We start from the raw sequence: 15,623 nt of genomic DNA, 5'->3' as shown, positions 1-15,623 counted from the left end.
ACAAAGGGAAGCATTGGACTTGCAAAAGCTTTGGCTGGAGGATATTAGCTCAAGGAAAGCTGGGGATTTCTGGTAACTGTGACGTTTCCCATGACAAGCCTTATGTTCTGGATATAAATAACAAGAAACAACTTTTTTCAAGTAAACATGAATAGCTGGCCTTACTTAACAAAAAGTACTCCAAATCTCTTGTGTCTTTTCAGGAAGAACAAGAGGCACAGGCTAAAGCTGACAAGATTAAACTTGCATTGGAGAAACTGAAGGAAGCCAAAGTTAAAAAGGTGAGCCTTAAAGTAGTGGAATGCTACCATAAGAACTACCAGCTAAGTATCTATTATAATTCTTCTCAATAATAAAGTTCTTCCTAAAATCACTAGGCTTTTTTGTATTTTGTTTGTAACTTGAGCATCTAAAGATGTTTTATGGACCTGTCTTGTCATCTGCATGAGAAAAGTCTCGGAGAATGCTACCTCTGAGGGACGTATTTTTAGAGGATTTGGAAGGCTCTGCTTCTTTTTTTCCCAATGTTGGGGCAAAGCCCACAGTTCTGATAGGTTGCTTTAGAGAAAGTAGAAAGTATACAAAAACATTGCTTACTTATGCTGTGCTTATTCCAGAAGTATTAAACTTTTCTTCTACAGTGGATGTGGATTTACCTAATCCCAATTAAATTAAATCTTTTCACAGCGGTGTAGTAATGTACAAGGATAAGAGAAATTATTTTAGACCAAAACAAATTAGAAAGCTTCCAGCCAGTCTCTGCATGGTGCTACAGTATGTAATGTAATTATGCCCACTCATCCTAAGCTAGTGTTCCAGCTGAACTCAACAGAAGCTGCAGATGTTCAGTAACTCTGAAAAATGGATGTGAAGAAAAAAAGTCGTGACCTTTTAATGTTGCTCAAATAGGAGATGGGAAGTGCTGGAGGTCGGAGTTTGCAGGGCTTCTAAGAAGACTTGAAACTTCCAATAAATGTTGGGGTGTCCAGACTTGAGATGGTTCCCACAGAACACTATATGTGCATGTACAAATGCTACTTCTGAGAGAATGTGTTTGGAGGAGTTCAGCAATGCTGTCTTTGGAAAGCTCTATAACTAAACTTATGAGTACTCGTTGATCACCCTCCTTGCAATGTTAGCAATTCTCCTTTGGGAGGAAACATTTATTTTGAAGACTTTTTTTTTTTCCCTTCACTTTTTTTTCCCACCCTTGATATTTGGAACCATAGGGTAGAAGCAAGGTTTAATCTGCTTGTGGCCGTGTCACTATAACAAAATTACTATGTCCTTCTTGAGTTTTAAATTGACTAAATAATTGTCAAGAAAACTGGTCTGCTCTCTTTTACCAAAAGCAGAGGGCAGAAGCCAGGCAGGAAGGTGAAAAGCAAGCTCACAGCCCTGGACTTCAGGAGAGGAGACTGGCTTCTTCAAAGATCTGCTTGGAAGAGTCCCATGGGATAAGACCCTGGAGCGAAGAGGGGCCCAAGAAAGCTGGTTAATATTCAAGGATCACCTCCTCCAAGCTCAAGAGAGTTCCATCCCTATGAATGAAGGGCCACGAAGATGATTAAGGAACTGGAGCATCTCTCCTATAAGGAAAGGCTGAGACAGCTGGGACTGTGTAGCCTAGAGGAGAGCAGGCTCCGGGGGGATCTTGTCAATCTGTAGAAGTACCTGAAGGGAGGGTGTGAAGAGGATGGAGCTAGGCTCTTTTCAGTGATGCCCAGTGACAGGACCAGAGGCAATGGGCACAAACTGAAACACAGGAGGTTCCCTCTGAACATCATGAAACACTTTTTTGCTGCGAAGGTGGCTAAGCACTGGCACAAGTTTCCCAGGAAGGTTGTGGAGTCTCCCTCCTTGGAGATACTCAGAAGCCATCTGGACAGGGTCCTGGACAATGGGCTCTAGGTGGCCCTGCTTGAGCAGGGGATTGGACTGGATGAACTCCAGAGGTGCCTTCGAATCTCAACCACTCTAATTCTGTGAAGATGAAAACTGCATGCATGTTTCTGAGCAGTCAATTATAAGCAGACAAAAATACCCTTTTTTCCCCACACATATTGTTGATTATGCATGTACAACATTTCTTTTTCTCTATAATCTGCACTATGGCTAAGTTATTTTAGAGAGGAAGATACTTAGAAGGGTTGGAATCAAAGCAAGTTCACATTTTTTGTTACATTTGCTTTTACTTTCCAGAGATAGTGTAGATTTTCTCTTGGGGATCACCACTCTCTGCTTCTACCTGATCTTTAATAGACATTGTCTCTATAGTACCAAAGCTTCTTATGCACACGTTTTTAAAATAAGGAGCTATTTGAACAAGACTGTGTGGAGAAGTCCTCCCAGCTCACCGGTTTTAGTTCCAGTTTCCCTGTACAGATCCTGTAGACTATTTTCTTCTGTTTTCAGCACTAAATGAGCCTTTTAAGTACTTATTATGTATTTGCTGTTCTTTATCACATTTTATATACTTCAGCATTTTCTTGCATTATTCTTCTCTGAAAAAAAGTGCAAACTGTTTCCCATTTAAAAATACTTCGCAATAAGAAATAACAAGTATCTTAGGTTAATTTGGTCAATATAAATAACTCATCTGTTTGCTTATTGATGGATGTTGGACTACTGCCCATCTTAGTACAATCCAATTTCAGGTTGGTCTGTTGGCATGGCAATATTCCATTCTTTTTCTCATTTAAAACAAAACTTTCCACATTTCTAGTAAGGACACTCTGTCCTTTTGTACTTGGTTTCCCTATCAAGCATTTTCCTTAATTGCACATCTAGTAGATTTAGAGAAGAGATTAACTTCTGCTTTTGCTCTATAGCAATTTCGCCTTTCCTGAAGTCATGCAGAGGATAAGGTTCAATTTTCTTTTTTTGAGAAAAAGTCTTTATTTTAGGGGCAATATAATGTTAAAGCTTCCAAGCTGTTCTATTCCCTTAGTTCACTGTGGGACAGGGTACCTTTGAATCAGTTATAACCTTCAGCCTTAATCTTTCTTATCTGTGTTAGCAGATTCAGACTAGCCTTTTACTTGCTTCTGAAATTAACTAACTCTTCTGTGACTCTGTATTCAGCTTGTTGTCAAGGTGCACATGTACGATAACAGCACAAAGTCACTAATGGTGGATGAGCGTCAGGTGACGCGGGATGTTTTAGACAATCTCTTTGAGAAAACCCATTGCAACTGCAACGTCGACTGGTGTCTGTATGAAATGTACCCAGAGCTGCAAATTGGTAAGTGGCGTAGTGAGAGAGCATATCGCAAATAGATGTAGTGCATCCTATGCTATTGGTAATCTTGTAAAGATAATTAATAACATTTCTCCTGCCCATGTATCCACTGGTGTTGGAACATCACAGTCTCTAAGCTGAGGTATGCTGCAGGAATGTACTTGGGCCGTTCTTGCTGTAGAAGCGAGTCTTCCATTCATCCATGCTGCGAGCTGCAGAAGGCTCCTTGCCCACCACCATTTCCATTATTTTATTTTACACAAAATGAAGGGGCCATGTGAATTTCACTATGTTTGTCAAGGCAGTGACAGACCCAAACACACTAGTACTCTACTCTTGAAGAGAGGATGCAGTGCTGAAGTGCTGTCCGCAGGCTGTTACATACTGGCCAAGCAAATGTTGTAATTAAACAAGACTGTCTGAGAAGCATTTCAGTAATTTCTAATGCTTTTCATTTGTGATAGTGGTTTTCTTAAGTGTAGCTCTGAACAGGATATTGCTGTCTGATGGGGCTGCAGCTCTGCTGATGGTACCTTATGGTTTAGGAAGTAACTAACCTGGCCTCCAGGGCCCTAGGAAACAGCTGTGCAAAACTTTCGTATTGTTAGGTGCAACTTAATGAGTTTTGTTTCAAAAAGGATTCAGGGCTTGATTAAGCATGGAGTATTCTCTAATTGTGAGTTATTTCAGAATATTTTGATTGTCCAGGCTGCAAAGGGATTCACATCAAAAGGAAAAGGAAAATTGCCACAGCTTTCTTCCAGGGTCACATTTGACCTAGAGAAACAGGAAATTGTAGAACAGCCTTTAGCATTCTCAGTTTACAGTCTCCCAGCAGAGATGTAAAAATGCAGAAAGAAAGTTAAATATCACTATTGCACTTTAAAAGAATCCCAGGAATAATCATCCTGCTAAACTAAAACAAAGAAATGTAAAAATAACTGGAAAAAGCCTGACTGCTCAACAGGAAGGAGATTCTCATCTGCTTTAAAGAATAGCAGATATATTAACTGCCAATCTGTTCTATTCCATTAAGGTGATACATGAAGCAACGTTGCTGCATTCTTTTATACATGCTTATCTTAACTAAGGAAAGACTGGAAATGTCACATGTCACTGAATAATTTTAGAGTGTTTTCTTGTCTTGGAAAGTTGCTACCTCTGGTCTAGTGTGACTTGGACAAACATGTCTGAGTGTTAGTATGACAGCACACAAACAGATTGTTTTCTGAGTCTCCTTAACCATTAAAAAGAATGTACTTGTGTTTCTTCATAATCTAGATAGACATTTTGAATTCCTCATCACACAATTAAAACTGAGGGGATCAGGGAGATCATATGCCTCAAACATTTGGGTGAATGGTTAGACTTTTGTTTTTTTGTAAGTAAAAATTACTTGTGTTACTTTAGTCCCAGCTAATGCTACGTGCTTTGGGTTAGAGTTATAGTATTGGTATAGTAAGGAATTACTCTCATAATGAATAAAAACTATTTTAAAAGCCAGAACAGAAGAAGAGTAGTAAAAGAAATAAATCAGTAGTTGCTTCAGGTTGATTGCATCTATGAACTCCTGAGGCAGAGGTCTATCACCAGGTCCAAATCAGCTGGAAATGGAGCCTTTTTGTTTGCAGAAGGGGATTTTGATATAGATGGAATGGTACATATTCTTCCTTCTGCTTCCATTGCACAGCAACATGCAGTTAATTCTGTTCAAAATCAGAACAATGTGAACTGTTCTTTATTCTTGTCAGTATACTTCTTGGCAGTTCTAGATAGCTCTATTACTATCAGCATGCTTAGAAGACAGGCTTTCCTGCACTTTCCCCTTCTGGCTGCTTTCCATTTTAGTATTCAAGAAAGTAAAATTATGTTTAAGAAGCAAACCTGAGCAGCAGATATTTCAGGCTGAACTGGAAGTCCAAGCTAGTTTTATATCAGAAGGTCCTTGACAGAGTATCTTATATATACTGTTATTTTGAAAGGTGATCATTACAAATAAAATAAACTACAGTTTTAGATTAATTGCCTGTTAAATATCACAAATAATCTCAGTAGTGAGATGATAATGTAACACTGGGCTGTACATATCAGCATGTATTTTGCAATGAAGAATATTGCCTTATAATAGGCATCCAGCTTTCACAGTTTTTTTGTAACAATATTTATAAAAAAGACCCTCCTGAGAATGGCTTTCTACAAGAAAAGCTTGGTACTGGAAATGAACAAACAAAAGTATATGGGGCAAAAATTAGTGTTAAATAACTAGTGTTATGACCTGAGAATTAATGTATGGCTATAATAGACTATAAGATACTGTTTACCCTTCAAACCATTACTTGAGTTCTTATGTAGTGCTTTGTATTTCCAGTGCATTGCAGAACTATCAGTTGCTAAATGAAAAGTGTTATGTTCCTTGTGTTGTTAAAAGTTACTGTGTACATGTGAACTGGTGCTGAAGCTAATCTCATTTTGTGAATTTAAGTAATTCACAAAATTTAGTTTTGATGGGACATACTGAACCCTTGTCAAAAGTAACAAGTGTTAAAGAAAGCCTACAGAATGTGTGCTCTGTTATCTCCTCTTACATGAGGCCAAACTAGGCCATTGGAAGATGTGATCACCACAGACCACTGAAATGGAGGGCAGCTGTTCCTAGGAAACTGCCAAAATCATACTGAAAATTGCAGTTGGGTCAATTCCCTGCCCCAATATTGAGTTTGTAGGAAAATGCAATTTGGGTCCTTCCAAAATTACCTGTCAAATTATGCTTTTATTCCCCCCCCCCCTTTTTTTTTTCACCTTCTTTTGCTTCCAAAGGGGGTTTATGTGACTGTTCAGCTACTTTATCAAAGTGAAAGTGCAGAAAAGATCGGAGTTACCTAACCTCAGCATACCCTGTGGCTTTGCTGGGTGGAGGATCTGGGTTCGGATCAGCTCAGGAAGGGAGAGAACTGACACTAGGTCTCTCATATCTCTGGTGAGGTGTTTAACTACAGAGATGCTGGGTGAAACAGTGTATCTTCATATCAGTTCTCGGTCTGTCTTCCTATTTACTCTTTTTTGCTGTTCCTGTTTTTAAATACAGTTGCTTGAAACTAAACTTTTTTTTTTTCAGTGCATAGAATTAGCTGACAAAAAGCAATTTTTCATTTGTTCCAATAAGTAAAAAGACAAGGAAGTAAGTTTTTACTACTATTTTTCAATTCAGTAGCCAAAGTGAATGTACAACCCCCCCAATCGTATTGCAAACCTTAAAAAACCAAAAACCAACAAAACCAGAAAACCGTTGAGAGACATGGGTGTAACCATCTGCTCCTAGTGGGTCACTGTTTCCATCCTTTGCAGTCTTTGGGCAACAGCACAGAGATGCAGGAGGAATCCAGGAGCATGGCAGAGCTACATAAGGCATCTTCTGTAGCTGATTTGCCCTTCCACATAACACTATTTTCATGTGGTTTTGCTCCCTTCTGTGCAGTGGAAAAGAGTGCTAGACTGTCCATCTCTGAGTAAACATCAGATAATGTTAACATTCTTATACAGGAATTTCTGCAGCCTCAGGAGGAGGGAGTGAGAGTTTGAGTGTCTTACATTACCTTTTCTGTCTCTCCAGAAAGATTTTTTGAAGACCATGAAAATGTTGTTGAAGTGTTATCAGACTGGACTCGAGACACTGAGAATAAGATTCTGTTTTTGGAAAAAAGTGAAAAATATGCTATATTTAAAAATCCCCAGGTAAGCTAACGTGGTATTTGGATAAGAGTCTAAAATTATGTCATTTAGTCTGTATGCTGGCTATTGCATTATTAATTTGCTTTCAGCTCTGTCAGTTCGGAATCAGAGAAAGTAAAACTTGTACTTTCAACAAAAAAACCCAAGGATTTTGAATGTGAGGATTTCAAAATTAGTGCTTTATATTTTTTTCTGATACTATTTTAAAGTCCTGTCTGCAGCGATAAAAAATGAAGCATGTAGTTCTGCGCTGGTACAAGCTGTGGCTTAGGCACAGCTCTCAGAACTGGGGTGAGATGGCACAGCTGTAAAAACCTGGCCTTTGTCATTACTGTCGTTTCTCTACTATTTCTACTGACGAAAATCAACATTTCCTGGAAGGTCCAGTTTTTGCCAGTTGTACGAGAAACTTCATAAAGCGTATGCTGAGTACTACAGGGAGTTTATCTAGCTTTCATTTAGACTGGGGAAAAGAGTTGGGTGAATAGTAACTTGTGCACACTAACTTTGTAAAAGGAGGGTCTGCACGCTGAATTGCATCAAATTAATCAGGATAGGTGTATACATAAATAATTTCTTTCTTATGATATGTAGTCAAAACCATATTTACAAATACCCTAGCACATACAGTTGGTGGATTCTGGGGCACGAGATCTTTTCTCCTTGTCAGCAGTCTGTTAGCTCACTGAGCATCTGGTTTGTTCCTGAGGGCTGCAGAAGAAAAATGAGCAATCCAGCATTGCTGAAAAAATGAGTCAAATACATAATTTGGCAGCAAATCTCACCAAGCTGCTCATTAGGGAGTTAGGTTTTTTTTAGAATGAGCCAGCGTTTCAAATAAAACCTGCAGAGAGGAAGTTTCCTTCATTGACATAACTAGTATCTACAGTGATGCTGATTTTTAATACGAAACAGCAAAGCCAACTTTGGAAGTAAAACATACATGATGGCTCAAGATTTTATACTTTCTAATGCACATAGACATACCTTGCAGCAGAGGTTCAATTGTACATTTGATTCATACACTAGTAGTGTTATTTAGGCAAGTGGCTTAGGGCAAGACTGTGAACCTCCCATAGGAAGTAAATCTTTGATGAAGGGTCTGGGCATTTCGATTGCAACTACCTTTAGAAATAAACATGACCTAAACTAAAACCACAATAAGAGTGTAGCTCGGTCCTCCCATCTCAGGACACACTGAGCTTGATCTGGACGTGTCTGCAGTCCTTGAGCTTCAGCCCCTCTGTGATAAGCTCTAAAATGAACAGCATAAGGAAACTGGATCAGTTGTGGCTATCACACTATTGAAATATTTTACCACTAATAAAGTCTAACCATCTGTCAGGCTTAGCAAATTCAAACATGAGATAGAATAGTACAGTCATATCAACGGTTTGTCTTTTTGGCAGAAAACAGTCAATATTGTACAGACAGAGCTCACACTAGAGAATGAAACATGGTAAAATACATGATCTGGAGTGAGTCTCTGAAAAGGTAAACCAAGCGGAAATGCTGAGTTGGTGGGGCACAGGGTGTATGATTACCTAACTAACTACTTACGAAAATGATGGTGTAACCAATGGGAAACTGAAATCCAGTGCTCTGATATGGTGTAACCAATGAGAAACTGAAATCCAGTGCTCTGATACTGTACTCTCAGTATATTCAGCCTCTTCCTCCTAGCTTGGTCAAGGTTGCCTCATAAACTCATTTGGTGAGTACAGAAATTGCAGCGTGCTTTTTTTGACACAGCCAGTGGTGGTAATGCAGCAGCAGTTGGATTCCTTCGGTTGGTCATATTTAGTGCTCATTCTGTTGGAGGTTGTCTGTGGAGATCTCACTGTTTTGTAACTTGCGGATATTTTTCTGGAAAAAAAAAAAATATGCAAATGTCAAAGGTGGCCAGGTGCCTACAATTTATTCTTAGACAAATTAGTGATACAAAATTTTCATTACAGAGGTTTGACACAATTAAATACTTTAAAAAAATCTTACTATAAAGATGTCCAGATGCATTGCTAAAACAAGTGGACCTCTGGAGAAGGTCTATGACCTGTGCCAATTTTCATTCTTTCTTTCTGTGAATTAGTTATATACCTGATATAGATTAAATAACAATTAATTAAACATGTTTAATTTTCTAAGGAGGAACTGATGATCTGAAATGTAGGATTTATCCTATGTGTCTGTGCTAGCAACATGCTGCTTAGCTAATGCCAGTGGCTTTTTTTGAAGATTGTGATTCTTGTCATGCAGTAGTCTCTAGTATTTTTCTGCAGCTTTGTTTCTGAAAGCAATTTTTTAAAGTATTTGGAATACATTTTAGAAAAAGCATCTGCAAAAGCCTCAGATGTCTCCCTCTTCACAAAGACAGGCACGCTTTTGCCCTTTCCTCACCGTGATATAATTTACCCTGAAGGGAGCTCACAGTAAAAGACCATTCCATGAACGGCACAAGTGACTCATCTACAGATATGGAGCATCACAAGTCTGTGACTAAAGAGTGAAACAAAAATACATATTGGAACATGTGCAAATAAAGAAAACTTTTATGGCATAGGGAAGGTGATGCTTTGTCATGCAGTTGAGTGATGCTGTGCTTGGCTCTTGAAAGGAAAGGTTGTCAGGTCTCAACACCTCTTTTCAAAAGCTCAAAGAATATTTCTCAGCTAAAAGAGACTCTAAAAAAAAAAAAACTGTAGGAAATGCTTTTGCTTCATTTAAACAGGTTTATTTTTAAGGAGCAGCTGAACCTAAACTCCTGACTGTAAATGCTGGTCACACTCTTGGAACACTATATTTGATTTTTGCTTACATGGATTTTGATTTCCTGTGTTTCTCTTTTGCTGATGCAAGCAGATAGGATAAATTCAAACAGTGCAGGTGACACCACATACATGTGGGGGTTTTTGGTGGTTGTTTTTTATTATTTTTGGACAGTATTTATGAAAATTAATGAAAATCTCTAAAGTGAGTACTTTATGCTTCTGCTCCCTCATATGTAAGCCAAAAGCAAGAGCTGTACCCTCTAATGGAGAACCCATACACTGAATAGACATTTGATTTCTTCCAAAAAGCAAGAGTACTAAGCAGCATGAGAAGGAGGTAGGAATTTGTAATGCCTTTCATAACAGGACAGCTATAGTGAGTTTCCCACCTGAGTATTTACTTTGAAGTCATTGAAACTGGGCTGGTATCCACAAGGTGATACTTTTTTTACCACCTTGGCCACCTTTATGAATCAAGGTTTTTCTTTGTCTCCCCTGTTACCCAGTGAAGGAAACATAGAAGGGTGGCAGGGAACCTGATTATTGCGTGTGCTGGCAAATGTGCAAAGAAATAGAAGTAAAAAAGGGAAGTGTTTTTCACTGTACTGCCACTCTTTGGTAATCGTAATCGTATCTGATGTTAGTCTATCTCAGGCCACGGTATAGTTTCAAGTCAAAGATGCTACTTCAATAGATATTTTTGTTTTTCTGCCTTGAGACTGTAACACAGAAACAGTCTTTACACATTTGAACTATTTTGCAAGTGACTTTTAATCAGCCTACAAAGTGCTTGGCTGTTAGCTGCATCCTAGCTTACATATGTCTTTCATTTGTTCCATGTTCCCCCCTTTTTGATGGTGAAGACCATGATCCTCAAGGCATGAAAAGTCAGCTGTGGTGATTTCTTCAAACATTACAAAATCAAATAAGCAGCGTCAAAAATCAATTTTGGGGGGCTTCTGATCTTTAGAGCAATTATAGGTACCTTCTAATATTTTTAGTATGCATGTTTTTAGGGGACATACCATGATATGGGTTGCAGATATGACCGTGTTCTAGTTTATTTTTTTCTGCACAAACTGTGCTGCATTCAGTATGCAGTTGCAATGGGCTGAAATGGGATGAGATCTGGCCACTTCTTCCCTCATTCTGGGTGCAGTAAATAGGCAGCTCATTGCACAAAGAAGATTCTAATGAGTATGGAGCAGCTGCCTTGTTTGCTGCACCCTGTCTGATCTGTGCTGTTGCAGACTTTGCAGATCTTCTGGAAAAACAGTTTCAATAGCTTGAAAGCAAAAATACAACCTAAGCAGAGGGAGGATGCTGCCTTGAACACTTTTGTTATGTACTGACAAGTAGCTGCTGCATTCCAGCTTGGATGGGGCTGTGTATGCAAAAAGATGAAAGGTATGAGAGGTACTGTTTCATTTAGGAAATTCTTTTTTACGAATATAGAGACATGGAACACTGATCAGAGAGTTTGGCAGTGCAGTAGTAAAGGCTATGTTTCTACCATGATCCAAGTTTTGTTTGCTTACATGCAGCCAGAGATGTTCTTTGAAACTATTGAAAACACCTTCTGTCTTCCACTGTTTGAGGGTGGAGTAGAGAGACATACAGCCTGAATTTTTTTACCTGCCTTTCCATACAAAAGGAGATGGCTCTATCTAAATGGAAAGATTGTATACATAGACTAATGGTACTTTACAGTACAAAGCACAAAATTAACAAGCTTACTATAAAATCTTTACAGGATTTTCTTTTGTACCTGTGGAATTTCCTGCTAATGTAAAGCCATAGATGGGTCATCAGCTAGTTTTGCAGCTGTCCTGCATAAGCACAGGGGGAAATGCTGCCGTAATGTCTCTTAAGGATGTCATACCTGGCTAGCAGTACATGTCAAAACTGCCGCTGTAGCTCTGCATTAGTCAGAGTCAGGCAGAATGGCATGGGAGAGCAACTGGCTTTGTGTCAGCTTCAGCTGATCTGGGCTGTGTAGGCACAGGGCATAATTCAGCAAAAACCCTCAACTGCTCATCTCTGCAGCAAACAACCCAAACAGTGCAAACAAACCCAATGACAAAGTGTGCCAGCATACTTCGTTTTGTTTGTTAAAATAAGCCTTTATGTTTGCTTTCTTATGTTATCAGCCCAAGAGGATGAATCCATCCTGTTAAGTAAGTTCAGCTCTCTATCAAGAGGAAGACATTGTCTTTTGAACATAAAAAATAGTTAATTTTCAAATCTGTAGACATATACAGAGAGCTGCCCTGTAGCCACATCTTGTCCCATTAATGACCTGACATCCCAAACCAAACATGCGTTTTCCAGTGGTGTCCTCTGACAGGAAAGAGCTTGCCTTTTATCATGACCTTTGACTACTGGACTTGGAATGACCTCTTGTGGACACATGTGGTTTGCCTCCTATAGGATGAATGCTTCTGATCAAAAATAGGAGACCACACAGTGATAAAACAAGTACAGTGTATGGTCTGCTCCCCACGTTTTTAGCCACTGACAACTAGTAAGTACCATGAACTTCCAGATTTCAGGGCAGAGACATAAAGGAGGTAATCAGTAATAAATGAAATGTCTGTTGACAGGTGAAAGATGACAGTGTACATCTGTGTAACATTAGTTTAGGTGACAGAGCCCTGTTTCCCTAATGAAAAAGCTGCGTTATTAGAGATCCAGCATGGATATCATTACAGACTTTCTCTCTTTATCATTGATTATGTCAGTACAGGGTGGTCTGTGTTTCTGCTAAATAAATGCCAGATGCCTGAATGTGAATCAGTTGTAATCAGAGGAGCTTTGTTTTCTTATTATCAGTGCACTGAAGGCTGACTGAGCCAGATGAATGTTCTCCCCACTGGTAGTAAAGCTGATGAACCAAGCTTTATTGAGACAGTGATAAGGTGTACTTACCTTGATAAATCTTCATTGTGTATTTTAGGGGTTGTACTATGTCTTTATAATGACCTATAGAAGAAGAAGGCTTACAGCTTTCATGTCCTTCTACTTTCCAAATCCATCCCAAAGTCTGGAGGCCCAACCCAGCCTAACAGTGCACTCTGAGGCTTCTCTTCATACCTTCATCAATGCAAAAATGGGTGTGCCAACATCAAGCCAGCAGTGCTGTGATAGTGCTCCCTGTCAAGAAGAACTGTTGCACATGTCCAGAGGACTTGGCTGCAGCTGCTGAGAACAGTATCTTTTTTTCCAGTGGGATGAGTGGAGCATTGTCAGTCAGACCTGTGGTTTTGGACTGCACAGGCAGGCATTGCTGTATGGGTTATACTGAGAACACACTTTTAAGTGGATTTTGGTTTGAGCTGGTTTGGGATTTTTCTGCTATGAATACTGTCTTCATATGCAGACACGAAGCTGTGGTCCTCAGTGTTTGCCTACCTTGATCCATGGACTGAAAATGCGCCCAGGCAGTCTGGAGCCAGCTATATTTCCTAGCATAACTGTCCGTTGTATTGAATGTTCAAGTTTCTCTTCTTATGTTCATACCACAGACATGGCATCAGCATCGGCCAAATTGCAGGTGGCTGTGTTTCTGATGTCCCTGTCTGACTTAATGGGACCTTCTAAGAAAGCAGTTTTTAAAGAACTGGTTTTGAGATCATCCACACCTCTTCCGCTTCCTCTGCTGGTGCTCCTCCAAAACGGTCTGATGTGAGGCTTGCATTCTGGCAGACAGCTGTTCACAGCACTGCTTGAAAAAGAAGATGTGGTTGTGTGGAAGAGCAGGGTTTCAGTTCAGCTAAGCCTTGTTGCTGTAAACATGGTATGCTGGCAGGGTGGATTTGCTGCTTGTTTGTTTCTTTCTTATACTATAGCAACAGCGTGTTCCTTCGTTTACACACATCTCATTTGTCTTTTCGTAATGTTTGCATTTGTGTTGCAGTTTAGTCGTTGTGGCGTTCTAGGCATGTAAATAAGTTGCCACATTCTCATAGTCTGGAGACATGAAAAAATGGAGAGAAATGAAAAGTCAGATAAGCTCTTAGTTTTCTTCCTACAGAATTGCTGAAGAATTACAGAATTAGGAGTAGTTCTTAAGGAGAAACCTTTCAAAAATTGTTGGGTTTTTATGATTTTGTCTGTTTCCTAGACAATGGTGTATGTTTGTTTTATGCCGTTTGTTGTGCAAACTTAGCTTTTTAACTAGTTCCCGGGAACCCAGTAAGACTGTCCCATGCATCAGGTATTTTCCAAGCCCAAGCTCCTCTTCTACGTATACTTTTGTTTAGAAAATGATAAAACACAAGAACTTTGAGTGTTACTATGCTGGCCTCAAGGCCATGAATCTAAATGCTACATGATACATGGCATAGCTCCTTGATTTACCTGCTTTCTTGATGCCCAGCTTCCTTACCGTCTGCAGGCAGCTGGGCTCTTCTGTCTGGCCATGCTTGCTGTTGAGCAGCCACTGCACATGCTCCAGCACACAAGTCCTAGGGTGCTCCTGAGCTACCTTCCCACTGCCTGAATTTGCACATGTATCCAAGTACTGTCCTTTTGTCCATCTGTACAATGCAGATGGATGCAAAATTGGTTTTGCTGTTTAACAGTGGGTAGCTGTTACTTTTACTGGTGACTGTGTGCATGAGGCGCTGTGCTTCCTTCTTTGCAGGGACAGATGGGCACTGGGTCCTCTGCGGGCGGCTGCAGCTTCACAGCCCTCTGTCACAGAAACAGAGGAGCATTTCAAAGTGTAGACTTTTGTGTCAGTAGGCTGGAGCACGTGTGCTGAGATATCATGGTGATCATTTCTTCTGATTTCTTCTGGATTTTTGAATAACTTCTTCACTGCATAAAAATACTTCGCAGAGCATGAGCAGGGGTTTAAAAGTAGAAAGTAGTAACTTTGGATAAAGGCTTTGGCATATAAGCACTTTTATTAAAAATTAAGAGCTGAGTTATATCCAGAGTGCCAGATATGAAGCGTGCAAATTACCAAATTGGATTGTTAGGAAAAATGCTTTCTACCCTTTTGATATTGCTTTGAATTCATCATGTATCAGTATGCAATAAAATGTTATGTTCTCTACTACCTGTAATAATATAGGAAGGGGTGAAAATTGGAATGATAAAATCGAACCCACTAATCCAGAAAAACAGTCAAACCCATAACCCACTGTTTTTAAAATTTTGTGAGGCTGTATATACATAGGCAAAAGTAATTTTGTATCACTTTTGAATTATATTCTAAATAAAGCATTAAAACTTCTAAGCAGGCAGCTGTGATTAAAGTTTTCTATAAAAAAAGTCCATATGCATCTGCCTCTTGCATCTCTGGTTTGGGCACTCAATATTGAAAGACTGAGTAACTATTGAATGAGTTTGTAGTGATCTAGTTACTTGTATTGCTGTCTTTGTAATGAATGTCAATTTCTTTTGTGTCTTAATCAGAATTTCTACCTGGCAAACAAAGGGAGGAATGAAAGCAAAGAAATGAATGATAAAAACAAAGAGGCTTTACTGGAGGTAAGCCAACTTTCTATGCTGATGTAAATGTTACCAAAACTCTGCCACCATCTGCATCTGCTCTGCAATAGCAGCATTTAGTTCTTTGTGGGCAAATCTGTAGCATAGACTCCAATGCCGTGAAATGTTTTTACTTGATGTTTCTATGAAGAGTAATGCCATGATAACAATAAAAGTAGTGTTATACAAATATGAATAAAAGAAACAGCTGTGCCACACCCTTAGGCCAGCCCTTGTGACTTTACACTGTTACTAAGGGTAATCAGTAGCAAACAATTATCTTTTGGGTTAGAAGTATATGTAGTTCTCACTACCTCAAATTATCAGCTGTACTACAACAGAAAAAGAACCTTTGCACTTTTCCAGCAAATCTGTTTAACCTCTCG

The 15,623-nt window shown here is 39.3% G+C and overlaps 1 protein-coding gene across 1 annotated transcript in view; it reads left to right on the top strand.

The window, feature by feature from the left end:
• Positions 1-203: 203 nt before the first annotated feature.
• Positions 204-15,623, top strand: part of APBB1IP (amyloid beta (A4) precursor protein-binding, family B, member 1 interacting protein) — a gene marked incomplete at both ends in the record, with an annotated part of 33,857 nt that continues 18,437 nt past the window's right edge. Inside the window, 4 exons of the mRNA XM_009702932.1 lie at positions 204-281; positions 3,085-3,244; positions 6,852-6,973; positions 15,163-15,237. Of these exons, the coding sequence (XP_009701234.1) occupies positions 204-281; positions 3,085-3,244; positions 6,852-6,973; positions 15,163-15,237 (435 nt within the window). The remainder of the gene's footprint in view (positions 282-3,084; positions 3,245-6,851; positions 6,974-15,162; positions 15,238-15,623) is intronic.

The sequence above is a fragment of the Cariama cristata genome, unplaced genomic scaffold, assembly GCF_000690535.1.
Source record: "Cariama cristata isolate BGI_N322 unplaced genomic scaffold, ASM69053v1 scaffold12726, whole genome shotgun sequence".
Classification (NCBI taxonomy): Eukaryota; Metazoa; Chordata; class Aves; order Cariamiformes; family Cariamidae; genus Cariama; species Cariama cristata.
This window is presented reverse-complemented; position numbering and strand designations above follow the sequence as displayed.